Consider the following 19,762-nt stretch of genomic DNA (forward strand, 5'->3'; position numbering starts at 1 on the left):
TTTTCATGAATTTGCCTGAAAATGAGCTTCCTGATAGTTCCCTCAAATGTGATGTTCCAAATTCATTCAAATATGTATAAATAACATTTTCCCATCAACATTTTATCGAAGGGCTGAGGGGAGAGATAGAATCGTAAAAAAGACAATCGGTTGTATAGAAGAAAGGGATAATAAGAATAATGATGATGATAACAATCAACTAAGTTGAAAATTTGACAAAATTAGTTAAAAAGAAATCTTATTCAATTTAAGAAAATGAAATAACCATTCGGAAGCATAATCGCTAATTTATTAGCAAAAATAACTATAATATTCCCATTTGTTCCCATTTTTTTTGCTAATACATTTTTATTCAGAAATTACGAGAAGTCAAAAATCCATTGAAACGGGATTTCGGGGAAGATTACGATTTATTTGGCTATGATTACGATTAATTTGACAGTTGTCATGTCATTTTGTCGCCGTCCCAACTCACATTCTAAATTATCGTCCGTCATTAAAAAAATTCTCTTTTCCACGAATTTCTACACTTCCTAACGCCCTCAATCCCCTCCAATGTTTTCAATCTCAAAAAACTTACTCAACAGACCTCATTTCACAAGATGAACAGAATTCATCCCTCATTATCCCCTTTCCTCCCTCCATTTTTCCTATTCACGTGCATACGGATGTACAATCCGAGCAAATTGAAGAATGATGTCCATGGTAATGCTTAAAAAAGAAAAGATAACCAAGATAACTCACTTGGCACTTAACATTAGCCCTGGAACAAGGACAACTCTCAGGATCGCAATAGCCCTTGCAGCCACATCCGCAATGTTCCCTACTAGCACGTATGTCTCTGCACTCGTCCTTCTCGAGTGCATCTATCCTTCTGACCCCGGCGGCGCGCAGTAGAGCGCGTCTCTGCCACGTAGGTACGGGCTGCAGAAAATAGTAGCTGTCAATATCGAGCTCCTCGCCGTCGCTGGGCTCGTCATCTGTGTCGTCGCTCGGATCCTCGGAGCTCGAGGCAGCCTCTACCACACAATTCGCCGCTCTCTCCGAGCGTAGCTGCGCCAAACGAGCACGATGGAGTCGTCGTTGTTCAGCTGCATGCTCAGACAGCGAAAATCTCTCTGCGTGGGTGTGCGTTGCACTCATGCCCAGTGTACTCCCACCCTACGTAATTCGATTAATTAGAATCAATACGGTTATGATCCTACATACATTGGAATTTTTTAAACATTTTTTTTTGTCAAATATGGAAGAGGTAAAGGCAAAACCCATTTCTGTTTATTGATTTATCTCGTCGATTCGAAGGCGCATTGGAAAATTTATTGGATTTTTGAAGAAGTTTCATGGATACAAATTGGTTTCCATCAAATCGTCGCATTAAAATCAAAGGGGCGTAAGTGCCAAAAAACCCATTTTAAAAGTGAAAGGGGCGTATGTTCCGAATTCCTGTTTTTTCGGTTTTTCATGGAATTTCTGACCAAAAATCGGAAAAAAAAATTCTAGGAAAAAGGCGTAATTGCTATATTTCAACGGGAAAGGGGCGTATCTCCACACTTACGCCTGTTTCATTTCATTCAAAAAATGACACTTACGCCCTTTTTACATTATGTGTTGTGCACTTCGGATGACACATTTCATGTTGAAATAAAACGAAAAGGGCGTAAGTCCCACATACGCCTCTCTCTCATTATATCTTAGGTCTACTCGCGATAATGAGTTTTATATTGTTATATCAACATAAAACGCTTTAACTATTTTCTTCTTCCTTTATGGTCTCATTTTCTTCCGAAGTGTTCAAAGCAGTCACGACTCGAAATTTCATACAGATAATTTCCTGAAATTCGCAGTCATAATTTAAAAAAATGAAATAAATTAATGAATGAAATCGAATAAATTTAGAAGAAAATTTTAGAAAATTTTAGTTTAGTTACTGATATTTCTCATGAAATTGTTTCATTCAAGCAAAAAATCAAAGGGAAATAATTTGAACATTCATGATGAGAGGGAGGGAGGGGAGGTTAATGTAGAATCAAATATTATTTATTATTAGGGCTGTAGTGCATGTGATTCCGTTTATACTTGATGAATCAATAGGAACGAACAGTAACAAATGAAGGGACATATATATTGGAGTTACGCCCCTCTGTGATTATTGCTTCAAAAACAAAGGGACGTATGTGCCTGAGTTACGCCCCTTTGGAATTATTCATTCTCAATATGAGCTAGAAAAGAAACAAAAAGTATAAAAAGAAAGAGGCGTATGTGCTGGAGATACGCCCCTTCAGTACTTGCTAGTCGGACTTACGTCCATTTGCCACTTCAGAAATTTGTTCACAAAAAACCTTTCATAAGTTGAGAAACCTCCATTTCGAAGGGAAAAAAAACATACGCCCCTTTGGTATTAAGAGAAAAAAATCTCAGAGAAATGGCACTTACGCCCCTTTGATTTTAATGCGACGAAATGATGAAATTGAAACACTCGAATTGGCTATTTTCATTAATTCAGTGGTGGTAAGTAGGTAGATTTCACTGGAATATCGCAAAATTTGATGAATACCGAAGGCATTTATCGCGCACAGCGAAATAGAAAGGCCTTCTTAAAATTACGCTATCCATTTTTTTAATTCAAAAATATCTTTCAAAATCATATTCCAGAAGTCACTTGATTCATTCCGTTTTGTCTCCTCGCTATTGAACTGTCCTCAATCCAGAAAAAGGACTAGTTCAAAAAGACTATAATTCTAATAAAAATTCCAATATTTTTGTAGAATTATTACTTAACGTATTGAAATTTCTACTAGAATTATATTATTTTTTATTAGATTTTTGTTAAAAAATGCTGTGAGATCAGTCAGCGACACAATTATGAGAACTTCAGGGTAGATTTTCATAGGAATTTGTCACTGTGTAGATAAAATATCACAATCTACTCTTCACAATTCGTCAAATTCTTAAAACCCAGTGTACTCCCACCCTACGTAATTCGATTAATTAGAATCAATACAGTTATGATCCTACATACATTGAGATTTTTTTCACTTTTTTTTTGTCAAATATGGAAGAGGAAAAGGCAAAAGTCATTTCTGTTTATTGATTTATCTCGCGGATTCGAAGGCGCTGTATTGGAAAACTTATTGAATTTTCGAAGAAATAATTCGTGCTGAATTATTCTGAATTATGTGGAGATAATTTTCCATCAAGGACGGTCTTTGGTGTCTTCTAACATCAGTTATCGGCGAGGTAATTCTATAATTGCATAGTAGTGGTGACGATTAATTTAAGCCGTTTTACTACCCCCCACCCCATCGGACTAATCCATTCAGTTGGAGAAGGAGAGTCTTGTCGAGTGTATTAATTATTTCGGGCCTCAAGAGCAGTTAATTATTACAATTGAATTCACAGCCCATCCATTTTAAATAAATCATCTATTCGCAGTCAAATGGATATGAATAAACAATTTATGCAATGAAATTCATTCATTGCATTCAACTCATTGGATTAATTTGTTATTTCACTTGAAGAAATGCCTCTTCAAATTAAGAATAATTCGCTATTAGATTCCAGTTCCGCCATTTGGTGGAGATGGTCATTTCGAGAGAACTCAATATTTCCAATGAGTGACTCTATTTTTTATTCTCTAGAAACAACCTATTCATATCGCGATTAATTACTCCGTAAATCGAATATTCATTTCAACTGGATTGTTCATTAACATAAGATTGGAGATTATCCAAACAGATTGCATTTGTCACAATAGGAGTACGTGATTGATTGATGCTCAGTAAACAATTCATCAACACCGGAGAACTCCTCGGCGAAAACCGAATAAATAGCATCATTTTCGTTGAGAGAAGCCATTGTCTATTGGATTATTCAAAACAATTCCCCGCATTAAGGTCCGGGTGCATTATCCCCCGAATGTTTTCTCCATTATTTTTCCATCGATACAATGTGAAATATTTCCCATCTGTGATTTTTATTTCCTATCACAGATGAGTTTTGAAAAAATATGATTGTGCAATAAAAAGCAGTAGAAACAAGTAGGGGTTGGAGCCTATCCGACAGAAGGCATGTGACCGTTAGTTGTTGCGTTATTAGTTTTTTTCATTTTTTTGCTTCGGAATGGAAGCTTTGTGTTTTTATTTCAACCACTTCCATTGGTAGTAAGCTTTGGAATGGATCCGTAGCAATTCCCTATATTTGCGCCAGGCTTATAACCGTAACCACCCGCAACAGGGTGTCTGCAGGAAGATATCCAACCTTTTAATGGAATAGAGTTATCCAAAAGGTTAAATATCGCCGAAACTGCTGGGCTGATTGTACCTATCCAAAATACGAACTTTCAATATTGTAAGAGCAATAATAACACCAAATTTCAACTTGCTATCTTAATGATTTCTCAAGTTATCGTGCGTACAAGAATGAATGCAATATTTAGAAAATTTGGTGTGAATGGGTGCAGATATATTGATTGATCTAGGCAGAAGCCATCGAGACGAGTATTTTGAAAAAAGAAAACATCAAATTCGTTAAGTAATTTGTGAAATACCTAACGAAATATATTTACACAAAAGGTTGCGTATCTCAGAAATGGCTTGGTCGATTGCGCCCGTCCAAAATACCAACCTTTAGTATTACAAGAGCTAGCATCATACCAAATTTTAACTTGCTATTTCCATTTTTTCTCATGTTATCGTGCGTACAAGATTTTTCATGAAAAAACAGACAAACTGGAACATCCCCAAACTTTGGATTAACGGGTATATGTGTTTCGATTGACCTAGATAGGGGCCATCGAAGCGAGTATTTTGAAGAAAGGAAAATTGAAATCGGTACAGTGCTTTCGGAGATATTGAAGAAGAAAAATTTAAACCAGTTGTTATATCTCCGGAACTACAGGAGAAGTTGAGTTGAGCTCAATCATAGATACAATGAGCCAAAATTTCAGATTTTTATCTGGAAATTTCTCCGTATTTATGGAGAATGTTCTAAAAATTAATGACCAAAAACCCAAGTTGTCACATACATACACACAGACATGACCCTAAAAACATCATTTCTTCACGTTTCATAACATTCTAGATCATTTGCAATCAAAATTAGAAAACCGAAAAATGGGTAAAAAACAAGGCTTTCATTCGGATGCAAAAATGAAGATAGCAAGTTGAAATTTGGTATGATTATAGCTCTTGTAATACCGAAGGCTGGTATTTTGGATGTGCGCAATCGGCCGAGCGATTTCGGAGATATTTAACCTTTTGTATAAAACGATTTCATTAAAAGGTTGAATATGTTCCTGTCGACACCCTGTAGCATGTGGTTACGGTTGTATGCCTATCACAAGGATAGGGAATTCCTACGTATCTATTTGGAAGTTTACTTCCAATAAAATCAGTAGAAACGAAAAAAAGGAAACTAATAACGTAAAACGTAACGGTCACACGCCTTCTGTCGGATAGACTCGAACCCCTGCTTGGTTCATCAAGATCACGTTCGAAAGATAATACAGCCGGGTTTTAAGCATAATTTGTTACTTGATTTTCATTATCAAGTGATGAAACTTTTGCCATTGAATGAAAAGTGGGTTCACTCCGGAAGCAATTCCATTACAAACAGAGAAATTATGAATGCATGAAAGTTTACTCATATAGTAAACAAATATTTCGTTGGTAGAGTAAACACCGAAAATAGTTCAAAGATTATGAACACAGGGAATAATTTTGAAAGACCTGCCGTTTTAAGACTCAACGCGTGAGATAATTCTAAAATTGGATAATTTTATCGGGGATTTCAGTGACAATAATCCTGAAAATTAGAATTTAATTTAATTCTAAATATTTCTGGTTTCCAGGAGTATTCATATGAACATTTGAATAATTCTTAGCTAAGATTTAACAATACTTCGTTTCATTTGAAGGAATTATTTTATTTGAAATTAAGGGCCTGTGATTTCTAAAACTAAAACTGAAACTAAAAACTAAAAGGTTGTTCTCTGTGCATATATAAATTGGTTTGCATACAAAAAAGGATAAAAAGAGAATTCGTCAAATTATTAACGAATCACTTGATTAATTTCTCCAAACCTGTCCATATCGGACAAATTTGTAAAATAAGCTTCAAATTTACTTTAGCCGTGACCCTCATTTTCTACCTTTTCCCTACTAAATTCTTTCGAGGGTACACTGATAGACTGATTCATTTATTCTAAACGAGATTCGTTAAATATTAACGAATGGTAGAGTTGAATACGACCAAATGAATATTCGTTAATAGTGAACGAATGGTTCACTTGAAAAGTGAAAATCGAGTCAAACAAGGCTCCTCAAATATGCATTTGTTAACTATTAACGAATGAACATTTGGTGAGACCAAATAGACCCTCGACTCCAATTAAATCCATTCGCTAACAATAACTAATCCTTTTCATCGGTGTAATGCTCTTAGAGACCCTCAGTTGTAGCAAATGAAGGGATTCTCAAAATACATTATCAGATTTCATAATCAAGATGTGAATACATGCATGGACATATCACATTGTCCCCGTGGAAGAAAATGAACATTTAACATTGTAAGAAATTCTTCGAAAATTTGGTAACAAACATCCCGTTTTTCAACATTGTGACTTTCAATTGATTTTCCGATCGAATGATTCGCGAAATATTTATTTGTTTTGAAAATGAAAAATGAGACGATGTTTTTTATTTCCAACAAATACGAAAGTTTGAATAAAACAAAACTATTAGAATGGATTGGAGCAAATAAATCCACGCCAAAATTAAACTTCCCATCGAATCGATTTTTTAGTAAATTGCTAATTCGAGGCAATAGCCGTCTGGATTTTCATAATCTCAAATATTTTCATCTCAAATATAATAAATATGTTGCCCAGATTCTTCTTTGGCCGCGATTCCCGCAAAACCAATGAATGGATTTCAATTGTATTTTTACTATTATATTGTTTAGGGTCCCCAATCGGCTTTAGGCTACAAGTTATTGTCCTACGATGCATGCTAAATTATGCACGTTTTGGTTTCTTGTGCGTAGAAACTTCTAGAACATTCTAGAGCTTTCTGGAAAATTCTGGAGAATTCTGGAACATTCTCGAGTTTTCAAGAATATTTTTGAGGTTTCTACAAAGTTTGACAATATTCTCGGGTTTTATAGAAAGTTTGAGAAAATCTTTTGGTTTTACAAAAAATTTCAGGAAGTTCTCAGTTTTTCTAAACAATTCGAAGAAATTCTCCGGTTTTCGAAAAAAGTTTCAGTCTTAACCCTAGTCTGGTCATCAAACGCGCTCCTGCGACTTGGTCGCCTCCGCGGGGATTCCCCGCCGTGTTATTTAGACTAGCGTTGCCGAATCCACTCTTCACTACCCGGGCGCATTTAGCGAGTTTCTGGCAACATCGCGTCACAGGCAGTTTTATTTAACAGGGAGAAAAATAATTCATCTGTCCGAAATAATTTGTTTTCTTTCACAATTTTGGGAAATTTGTTTTTAAGAAACTTCAGTTGACAAAGTCAAATTTTTTTTAATTTTTTCGGTAAGCCAGTCAATTGTAATTAAAGAAAAACGACGCGCGGCGGGATTTCCCTCATAGGGTGACCAATCTAGGGTTAAAAAAATTCGAGAAAATTCATCGGTTTCACAGAGAATTTGAAAGTTCTCAAAAGTTCAAGCGAATTTTCAGGTTTTCTCGAAAAATACAGGAAATTTTCCGGTTTTCTAAAAAATGTTTTCTTGTTCGCATCATTATTATTCAACCACTTATGAATAACTAGCTGTTATTTGGAAACTAGCTATGTGGGCAGAATAAAAAAAAATTGAATACCTGAATTTTTTAAAATTTTAGCAATTAAAAAAAACCACCTCAATGTTTCTAGAACAGCCTCAAATTTTCTCAATTGCTTTGTGAACCCCTCAAATTTTCTTGATTATTCCGGTGTTCTAAAAAAAGTCAGAAACATCGAGATGTTTTTTTAATTGCAGGAATTCTCGAAAATCCTGGTATTAAATTTTCCCTTATTCTGTCCGGGCGAACCCGGCCGCACAGCCAGTCACTAGATAAAATTGACTACCTAATCCGTTTCAGACCAAATCACCTAAATTATTCGTTGCTGAATATTCCAAAAATTATTCCATGAAATTTTAGGAGAAATTTTCTATTAGTGTAACAAAGAAATAATAATTAATGTTGGATCAATACCTGAGAGGGCACACAGGTGAATCCTTGAGACCGTGGAAAATAATAAACCGTAACAGCGTCAAACTGTATATTACGTTTTTTCCTAGCTGGCTCACTGTTGTTACGTTTGGCATTCGGCTCACCCTCCATGCAGTCGCTCAATCGTCGCTTCAGGCTACTCTTTTGTGGCGTTGGGAAACTAGGCAGTGTCACTGCATTGGTACTGCCGCTAGGTGACCCGTAGTCATCCAGTGTATTCACCACTTTAATCAAATACGTGATAATCATTAATATCAGCTGTTATTTCTGCGCTCCTGAATTGATAAATTCATCGCTGGAAGATGAATTTACTCAAGTTCTGGGCGTTTTTTTTACGGGAGGCAGGAAGGGTTATACATAAACTAGTGGCGGTGAATATCAAACTTTGGTCATTAAAGTTTTTCTCGGTTTTTAGACTCCATGCGAAATTATTGATTTTCAGGAGAGAGGAGTGGCATATTACCGTGACGGGTTTCATACGGTTTTGGAAATAATCCGGGAGTGGAAGATTTTTAATTTACAGAGCAAAATGTTTCTAGTTTCCACAATCGAGTTACTGATTTTTTCATGATTCTAAAATGCGTTGTACTAAGAGAAAGAAATTGGTTCGTCGATTTCAGATGGAAGTACTCACGATTAATTATCGAAAACCTAATTATTTCCACTGAGGAAGGTTTTAACAACGAGAACCATTGGTTTTTTAAATTATTAGGAACTTAGTTATGAAACCAAAAACATTTGAAAGGGATAAAAGTCTGCATATATTGAACATGAATTTAAGATTAATTGAGCTCAAGTGGCATGTGAACTACTTTAAATGATGAAACATTTATAAACATCAGTCAATTAATTTTTGAGCAGGAAAAATGATCATTTCAGAAACGAGTATGTTTTTAATTTCAAAACTCAGATGTCCTTGATTCAAAAACTCCAAGATTTTTATTTTATGAACCCAACAGTTCTGAGTTTCAGAACCCAGATTTTCTTAAAACAAGAGCATATGTGCTTTCATTCAAGTACAATTATGCTAAATTCAAGTGAAAATGACTGAGAGTTAGGATTTCTTTCTCTTTTTTAGAGAAAAATTTCTACAAAAAAGTGAAATTTTCACTTATTTCAAGGATTTCTTCATCACTGGTTTTCATTAAGACAGATTTCTGACATTTGTTAATCTTGAATGGTTTTTTAATTAGAAAATTAATTGTTCACCCTTATTACGTATTTCTTAGTGGGAAAAGCCCGTAGTAGATTGGAAACTCGTTCATTTTGAGAAAAGTAATAGAGTAAATTGGAAATTGAAGATTTCAATCTCCGAAGTATACTTGTCTCAATTTCACTGATCACTTTGGCGGATGGTGAAGTAATTTCATAAGGAATTTACGAGAGACTAAAAATTCCACGGGAATTGATTCTAGAAATAGAAATTGTCATTACAATTCTCCCTCCGTAGAAAATAAACCCTAAGAAATTGAGAATTCGAAATTTTTTTAATTTTAAACCTCGAAGTCATTTGTTTCGTAAAAAAATGTTTTGCCTACAGAAAAATTTAAACTCGTGTAATTACAATAACTAGGAAATTTCAGTAGGCTTTAATTGACTGGAGTTAAAATGATCACTCTCCAGACATTGCCGCAGGAAATTTGAGAGCGGAAATCCGTAATGTCATGTGATGTCAATGTCAATATTAATCTAACAAGAAAATCCGGAATCAGTGAAAAATACAATTAAAAAAAAAAATACAATAACTTGACTGGATGAAGGCCCTGGGGCGATAGCCAGTTGCAAGTTCTCGGACTTGCAACGAATTCCGTTGAAAATAAAATAAATACAATAACTTTATATTTTCAAAAGATGTCTTTTCAAACCAAAAGTGAGTCGAATTTCAAGTTTACTGTGATTTTCAAGTGTAAGTTCTGAAAAATGCATCTTATATTTCTGAAAAATAGGCAAGAAAACATTGGAAAAGATCCAGGAATTGAACAATTACCCATTTTATCATTTTACTCAAGAAAATTGGCCCCGAAAATTTTAGAACAGTGATTATCGCCGATGTTGGTTCTCAGTATATTATTTTATGAGTGACACTGGCCAATTCTCAATTCAATTTTTTAAACACGATGAAAATTAAAAAAAATGTAGAATTGAGAGACGACACACTCCTGAACAAGTGGATAATTGCATTTTTTTATAAATAAGTATAATTATTGTTGCTAATAAATTAGGAATTTGCTTCCAAATAGGTTCTCTTCTTCTATTTTTTCATGTCATAGTACTATCATCAATTGAATGTCATCAAAATTTTGCGTATTATGTCGTTCTGTCAAATAATTCTACATTCAGACCCTCTCAATACTCAAATTCGTTCTCAGCCCGGGTTTAATCAAGGTTCAATTAAGGTTTGATCGGTCTATAGCCGGGATGTAATCAGGGTTTATTCAGAATGTAGCCAGAGTTTAACGCAGGTCCTATCGAAAGTTAGTCGAGATCATGAATCAGTATGAGTAAGTATTCAACATAATAAACTGATACCTGAATAATAGAGATAGCGATTTTATATAAAAAGCTCATGACGGTATTCTGTAGCTTGATAAGCAATGATGCTTTTCTCACCATTTTTCAACTTGATTAACAAGACAATGAAAGATACTTTTCCAGCCTTGATTTAATTACTATTGTTGATGATTCTTCCAATAATGATGAAAAAACAGATTTTCTCTTTCAAATTGCGTAAACAATGTGCTATAACTTAACAACGAATTATGCGACCCTCCTCATATTCTGATAGAATTAAGAGAGTATTATTATCAATTTTTTGAGCCATGACTAATTCCATTTTGATGACAATTTTTCAAGTGATCAAGTGGGCTTGGCCAAGAAACAATTTTTATAAATTCAATTATTGAAAATTTTTTCTTATTTTTCTGAGCGCCCATCTGAGTCTATCCTACACGAATTTATCAGTATCCATATTGCCCAATGAACCAATTTTTTAAAATTTGAATTTTGAAAAAAAAAATTCGCAAATTTTTTGAGTGTCCATTTTATCCTAGATGTCCATATTGCCCCACCCTCCCCTACATACACACAGACACATCTAAAAATCGCGTATTCGGACATTTTAGACCACATTTAGTTACCCTAACACAAAAAACTGCAAACTTAAATTCCAGCGATTACAAAGCTTCCATTCGAGCGCAAAAAATGAAAAATCTGTGGTTCCCTTATCTTCCACTGAAAAATTAATCCAAACCAAAAACTCAAATCACCCCCAGTCCAATCCCTGGCAAAACTCCCCCAAACCCCATAATTAAATCCCAAATCGTCCCTCACCTTTCTCCTTATCCGACAGAATATCTAAAAATCGCGGATTCAGACATTTTAGACCACATTTAGTTACCCTAACACAAAAAACTGCAAACTTAAATTCCAGCGATTACAAAGCTTCCATTCGAGCGCAAAAAATGAAAAATCTGTGGTTCCCTTAGCTTCCACTGAAAAATTAATCCAAACCAAAAACTCAAATCACCCGNTATTATCAATTTTTTGAGCCATGACTAATTCCATTTTGATGACAATTTTTCAAGTGATCAAGTGGGCTTGGCCAAGAAACAATTTTTATAAATTCAATTATTGAAAATTTTTTCTTATTTTTCTGAGCGCCCATCTGAGTCTATCCTACACGAATTTATCAGTATCCATATTGCCCAATGAACCAATTTTTTAAAATTTGAATTTTGAAAAAAAAAATTCGCAAATTTTTTGAGTGTCCATTTTATCCTAGATGTCCATATTGCCCCACCCTCCCCTACATACACACAGACACATCTAAAAATCGCGTATGCGGACATTTTAGACCACATTTAGTTACCCTAACACAAAAAACTGCAAACTTAAATTCCAGCGATTACAAAGCTTCCATTCAAGTGCAAAAAATGAAAAATCTGTGGTTCCCTTATCTTCCACTGAAAAATTAATCCAAACCAAAAACTCAAATCACCCCCAGTCCAATCCCTGGCAAAACTCCCCCAAACCCCATAATTAAATCCCAAATCGTCCCTCACCTTTCTCCTTATCCGACAGAATATCTAAAAATCGCGGATTCAGACATTTTAGACCACATTTAGTTACCCTAACACAAAAAACTGCAAACTTAAATTCCAGCGATTACAAAGCTTCCATTCGAGCGCAAAAAATGAAAAATCTGTGGTTCCCTTAGCTTCCACTGAAAAATTAATCCAAACCAAAAACTCAAATCACCCGAGTCCAATCCCTGGCAAAACTCCCCAAACCCCATAATTAAATCCCAAATCGTCCCTCACCTTTCTCCTTATCCGACAGAATATCTAAAAATCGCGAATTCAGACATTTTAGACCACATTTAGTTACCCTAACCCAAAAAACTGCAAACTTAAATTCCAGCGATTACAAAGCTTCCATTCGAGCGCAAAAAATGAAAAATCTGTGGTTCCCTTATCTTCCACTGAAAAATTAATCCAAACCAAAAACTCAAATCACCCGAGTCCAATCCCTGGCAAAACTCCCCAAACCCCATAATTAAATCCCAAATCGTCCCTCACCTTTCTCCTTATCCGATAGAATATCATCAGGTATTCTATCCAGAAAGCTCGTCTCTGAATCGCTCTCAGGTGCCGGCGTAGGTCCCGGATCCCCCGGAATTTCTCCCCCAAGCCCGGAGTCGCTGCCATCCGACCTGACTTCATCCCTGGCCCCCGTGGCCAATGCCAGGCTCTCAGCCGAGTCCTCCGTAAAGGCCTCAGGTTCCCCAGCCCCAAGCCTCGCCATCACTTCCGGATTCACCTCATCACAAACAATAGCATCTCCCCCGCACCTGACAGTCTCGTTAACAGTCATGCCAATGAGTTCCGAGCTATCAGACCCAGTTTCAGTCTCAGTCTCAGTATCATGCTGCTCCTGAACATCTCCAATCTCCCTCCCCACATCCCCCAAACAGTCAGAAGATTCACTAATCTTGCTGGCCTCCAGCACATCATCCTCCTCCTCAAACTCCACCTCAAGCTTCCTCGCAATTCTCACTTCACCCTGCTCTACCGGCTTCTCCCCCAGTCCATTAACCCTCTCAATCATCACCATCGGACTCTTCCTCATCAACTGATCATTCTCCAAGTACTTGGGCGACAAACTAAATCCCTCGGCATCCTCGACACTCCTCAGATCACTCACACACGTGTGTTCCACCCCCAACTCATTCCCCTCCCTCATCTTCAGCTTCAAGCCCTCCGGAGTCTTATCAATGCGCTCCAACACGATCATCAAACCCTTCGGCGTACTCATCCTCTCCTTATCACTGACTCTACCCTCCCCCTCCCCCACCGCCAAACCCCCACCTGTCCCATCAGTTTCATTCGTCTTATCATCATTATCACTCACAACACTCTCAACATTATCCACTAAACAACTCTGTGATGCTTCCTGATCATTATGCTCGTGCTTATCATCGTCAAATAGTCCAGAATCTGATGTCAACGATATCTCACCGAGAGTTCGTTCGTGAGTACTCACTAGCACTGGTGATAATCGTCTGATATCATTTTTCAATTGTTTAGCCTCCTCCTCCGAAATCTCCACTCCAATCTTCTTCATCTCCGCATTTATCGGCGCAAAATCACGCGGCCTCTCCTTAGGTGATGAAGCACTGTAAGAGCACAGTCTATCACCAAGGGAATTCACATCTGTCACGATAACTCCGGTATTAACGGGGCTCTTATTTTTGGAAATGCTGGAGATTTCGTAATCGTCAATTGTTGGGACCATTGCACCATTGCGGGACAATTGTTGTGATGTACATTCCTGGTGTGAATCATCGTGATGATTGTTTGCATTGAAGTGGGTGGCGGATGTCACGGGGGCTTCAACAAACGCCTCATCGTTACTTGTTGGTTGATCCACTGAGCTGGAATCCTCTTGGGCCTCAACGAGGGGAGGTATGTCCTGGGCCAAAGCCGATTCCATCTCGTGCCTTTATCTGATCTATTTTTTCGAACAGAAAATCAACAAAAAGAAAGCATGTTTATAAATTTTCATTAGCATAATTATTTTTATTAAACTAAGTGTTTCAATATATTGAGGAAATTTACATCTAGATTATTCGGCAAATGTGGAAGTGATGGGAAAAAGTCAGGATTTTTTTTGTGGCGAACGAAACCCCCGAAAAAAAAAATATATCGTATGATACTTTCTTCTGAATTCCTTTGTCGAGGAGATATGTACAGAATGATATGAAAGTCCACTTTCACTTATGAATAACAAAAGCTTCTGGGCTTCATTAATTAATGAAGGTTTATTCGTTCAATAATTTATTCGAAGGTATCATAAGCTGGGGGAAAACGTAGAGGATGAGGAAAGCGAAGGGATCAATAAGCCGTACGGTCTAGGCTGGTACCGCGCACCACTCCTGTGGAGAGTTGAAGTGTTTAGACCAGCGTGTGAGAGAAGCGAGAACGGATGACAATTAATAGTATTTGTGCTTCATCGGAATTCAGTGCTTCGAATGGCATAAAAGTTAATCATAAGCTCGATTAATCCAATTGAATGAGCCCAAAGATTAATCAATAAATAATAATGATTAATGGAATTAACAGAAAAGTGGAGAGACGACTGGACATTTACCTTTCTCCAATTAAGTCCCTGAACCCCACCCTCTTGCCCCCTTAACACGCAAATATGTGATTAAACCACTCGCAAGTCCATTGAAAATCATCCTTGATTAATCGATCAAATGAATTACTTAATTTAGCAGATAATTAATCAGTCGAAATGAGGCTTTTAAGAGTCAAATATCGGGAGTTTATCTCAATTGTTTTCTTTGGGTTTAATGAGATGAAGGAGTGGGATTACTAGTCCGTGAGTAAAGAATTTTCGCTTGTGGTAGAAATAAAAACAGTTGTATTTTCTCTCAGTGACAGAGTCTCAGGGAGTGATAAGCACCCGTCCACCCGGTTCACCGGTTCGCGTCGGAGTGAGCGCTCGAGTTTTCACAGTGCCTTTGGCTAGCGTACAGCACAGGCAGAGAATAGCGTCATACATCCCCACCACTTTCCCCTGTCGTCCCCGCTACCTCACCTACATGGTACTGGTTTCCCTACCCCCACGTCGTCATCGCCGCGCTAACCCGGGTCAGCCGTTCTCCGCGCGTTGGCTCTCTCTCTGGTACACCGACGCCTCAGAGTTGTACTCCCAGACGCCGCGCGCAGTTCACCGTTTTTTGACTGACATTTCTCGATCGACATGAAACATACTCCAAAAATATCGTCAAAAAAAATCAGCAAAATCAGCGACAAATGATGACAATTTCTCTAATTCATGTTCTTCGGGGCTTTCGATTATTCTTCTGCTGGAAATCTTCAGCGAGTTGTAAAGAAACGAATTTATATTCAATCAATTGAGTTGAGGTTGAGAAGACAATGAATTGAGACTTGTGGAGAGCAGAAATTAGAGAGACTCAACCAAAAATTAACCCCTCACGGATCGGGGCCCTTTTGTTTCCAAGCGTGGAGTACGTTCAATACAACTAGAATCTAATGACTTCTAATCAACAGAAAATCATGAAACCGATATGTAATTGTAGCTACAGTACTTCTTTTTTCGTTGTTATTTGAGTTAAATTCCATAGTTTTGGAAATAATCAATTTCAAAGAGAGTCATTGCTATTTTCATGGGTCGATGTTTTCATGGCATTGACCGCGTACATGAGGGGTTAATAATGAAAATTAATAATTTCTACAGCGATGTTTTCAATAACCCTGATTTTATTCAGATATTAATAAAAAAAATCGTCTGCACTTGTATCGCTGTACACATTCGCTAGAGGAGTATTGACAGTTCAATGTTCAATCGAATGAATCCTAAATGACTGACGCATCAGTGATAGATCGCCCCAAGTCTTTTCGGCTGATAGTGAGAATCCCTCTCTCTCCGGTTCCCAACGCCTCAGTCAACCGAAATAATCAACGCCGCGCGCACTCCATCCTGTTTCCATCCATTCTAAAATCGCCAAAATTGTAAAAAAAACCCTCCAAAAAACAAAACCAAACGAAACGAAGAGAAAAAGTGTCAAGTCCCTCTAACTCCTACAATTCGGGGCTGTGAGTTACTTTCCCCTCACCTTCTCAGCAGAAAAAACAAACTCAAATCCCCGAGTCTCTCTAACTCATTCACAACCTGAATAACAGAGACCTGAACTCAAATGATCCCCATTGAATCCAAATGAACTCGAAATAATTGATGAACCAAATCGCGGATCAGATCCGAGTCTTTTGGGCTGGCGAGAGTGAACCCAACGCCGAGGGGATGAGGAGAACTCGGATTTTACGAGTGAGGCAGACGGCGTCGGGTCGACGATATTGCCTTCGTGCTTTTCCGCTTTCCAGTGTCGGACTATTCGGGCTCGTACGATGAAAAAGGTACGAGATACCTCTGCCTGTCTCCCTTCCACGCGCAGCGATAGTTTCTAACCCGAGAGAGTCTCGTCTGCGCTGGTTCACGTATAGATATATCCTCTCCCTCCCCTCCGCCCCCTCGCCTGCTGGATCTATGTGACTGTACATAGTACATAGGTAGACTGTATATAAACGTTTATGTACATTGAAGTACCTAGCGCCGACCTACGGTTATACCGCGCGCCATAGTTGATGCTCTCCATCGTACGTCGAGGCCCCCCTGTTCCAATATATATGTACCTATGTATATACACAGCACCAGGTATATACAACAAATGTATGTGTGGAAAATGTAACCTCATGCATAGTGGCCTCCGTACATAAACCTCTAGAGCGAGCGAGAGAGAACGAGTGCAGTGAGGGAGAGCGAGGGAAATAACGAGTGGGGGAGAGAGATGGCAAGAGGAAGATGGTGAATATTACCGTGTTTCCACTACACTTGTATTAGTGTATTTGTGAAAACTCGATGCATCTGTGAGTGGTAGACCTCTGCCAAAGGCATAACGATGGAGAACAAAAAAGAATGGGAAAAAAAAAAGGGGGAGGTATATAAGTGGTCATGGTTTGTCTTTACACTGTGGAATTTCACTGACATTCTTCGAGGTGAATTCACATTCGTTAAATATTTGTAAACATTGGATCAATGATTGTTGCGCGAATTTGTAGCGTTCGCTATTTTATTGTTAATTATTCACTAATTAGTGGGGGTGAGTTGCCTGAGGATTTTGAAGACTGGTGGGTAGGGGGAGGAATTTTCGGAGGGGGTTGATGGGGGAAGTGAAGGAAGAGCGAAGATGAAGGTGAGGAGCAAGGGAAGGGGTATATTGGGGCTTGTAAACGAGGTTGAAGCGGAGAGGGGAGGTCGCAGGGGGAGGGGAGAGGGGGGGAGTGCTTCCACCTCCGGTACCGAATCGATCCTACCGCAGTGGTAGCTCTATATACACTGGCCCACGTGCATACCGTGAAGAGGAACTTCATGGCTGTATGGTTGAACTATATATTGGGGTCTTTTGCCTCGATATCTTGATATCTTTTTGGTTAACGTCAACAGATCGTGGGGTGGAAGAGGGGTGGGAGGGGTTTATGATGTTGAGAGAAGGTTTTGGGGAAATATTGAGAGAGAAGAAATTGTTCGGAAATGGGAGATGAGTAATTTTACTCGAGTACATAGATTATTGTTTTTGTGAATGGAAAAGGGGATATTGTTGGCGGTTGACATAAGACCTGTTCTTAGCTGGCGATATACTGAGAAACAAGACGAGTATTTTGACGGGAAAATATAGTGAATGGGATTTTTTTAAACTAATTTTGGCTGATTTTCAACTGAGGTGAATGTCATCATCGTCGTTATTTTTATTATTCCTTTCTTCTGTACAACCGATTGTCTTTTTTACGGTTTTGTCTCTCACCTCAGCCCTTCGATAAAATCAGTAGCGAAGCGGTAAAAAGGGCCAAGTCGGTTTTCACTATTGACCGGTTTTTGATATATATCTCAGAGTCTAAAAGAGATAGAAAAATTTTTGTCATGAGATTTTTTGTAGAGGCAATTGAGGGCTATAAAAAAGGTTATGAGAAAAACTTCACTATGTCTCTTAGATTCCGAGATATTCATCAAAAATTGGCCAAAAGTCAAAATCGACTTAACCCAGTTTACCGCTTCGCTAGTGAAATGTTAATAGAAAAAATTTATTTAGACATGCTTGAATGCATTGGAAATATCACATTTGAAGAAACCATCAGAAAGCTCACTTTCAGGGAAATTCATGAAAATTTGAAATTTTCAACAATCAAAAATCAAATCAACCAATATAGCTATCGCAATCATTTCTGAACTTCGCCTTAATGGCATTAAAACAAACATTTCAAGCTATTATGATTGAATTCATTTCAAGCATGATATTCAAAGATATCCCCGGAATTCTGATTTTCAAAAAATATCAAAGTTTTGCAAATTTTCAAGGAATTCATGGCTCGAAAATTGACAAGAAGAAAATATGTTACAGTGCGACAGAAAAAACTTTCGTCAAGAGGATTTATCCTTATCTCAAAGACGAGAATAATTTGTGAATGAATGACCAGAAAGTGATTTCTCAAACCAATTCTAGTTGAAGCAATTTATTGAATAGTTTTCAAATATTTTACTTTTCTCAATTTTCGTGCTTCTTGATACAAGTAAAAAAATACTGCTCAAAAGAACTTTTCTTCTCACTGTACTAAAAATTTTGATGTCAATCAATCATATGTTGTAAAACTAACAAATTAAAAATTCAGTTTTCATTTGAAAAAATAATACCGAAATATTTCACCTGTTGTAATTGTATTATTCGCTCGTGAGATCTTGTTCAATGCAAGAAAATACGGTAAACGAGAGGAAAAATAGTGGAAATTGATGAATGAATTGTCCTCCTCTCATTGGAAAATTATTTTGAAATGTTGAAAATTTAATCGCCTAATCTCTCCAAGGATTATGACAATAACAAATCCATGCACTTGCCCCTTTCAACCCGCCAGCATAAAGGAGCATAACGGTATCTGAGGAGGAGCCCGAGGTCAGGCACGAACCAGTGTCTAGTTGAGTAAAGCGAATAGTACACAGTAAACAGAATGCAAAAGGAAACATAAACACATTCTCTCCAGTTTTTTTTTTCGTTCCACCTTCCGAAATGTTTTCCTTTTGGTTCAGTAATGTTGTTAGAGGGGGTCAAGAATATCGTGGATATGCTCTGACGTCAGTGAAGCTGGTGCGCAGACGTTAAATTCCATCGTCATCGCAGTCTAGTCTCTATCCTGGCGCACGAATCGTAAAGAACCCTCTCACTTCCCACCCCCTGGGTGGATGTACACATACGCATGTATACAACTGGGTTGTAAGCACGTGCGAGAACGCTCGTAAACTACTTTTTCATGGCTCGGCAGACTCACTCAATACATTCACAAAGTGAGTGTCAAATCAAGATGAAAAAAAAAATTATTTATTTAAATTTAAATAGTGCGATGGGAGATTGACTCAGTAGAATCGAGGAAGGGGATTTAAGGACGTGACCCACATTTGACCTCAGCACTGTC

General features: G+C 37.6%; 1 protein-coding gene across 2 annotated transcripts in view; it reads right to left on the reverse strand.

Annotated features, from left to right (window-relative positions):
• The window catches only part of LOC107047731, a 43,156-nt gene that overhangs the window by 2,260 nt on the left and 21,134 nt on the right, over positions 1-19,762 (reverse strand). For both annotated transcript variants that reach the window (XM_015270544.1, XM_015270542.1), the window contains 3 exons: positions 12,797-14,228; positions 8,202-8,443; positions 745-1,161 (listed from right to left, as the gene is read on the reverse strand). In XM_015270544.1, coding sequence (XP_015126030.1) covers positions 745-1,161; positions 8,202-8,443; positions 12,797-14,210 — 2,073 coding nt within the window. In that variant the 5' untranslated portion in view covers positions 14,211-14,228. The remainder of the gene's footprint in view (positions 1-744; positions 1,162-8,201; positions 8,444-12,796; positions 14,229-19,762) is intronic.

This window comes from Diachasma alloeum, unplaced genomic scaffold (genome assembly GCF_001412515.2).
Source record: "Diachasma alloeum isolate Michigan unplaced genomic scaffold, Dall2.0 Dall_scaffold_78908, whole genome shotgun sequence".
Taxonomy (NCBI): Eukaryota; Metazoa; Arthropoda; class Insecta; order Hymenoptera; family Braconidae; genus Diachasma; species Diachasma alloeum.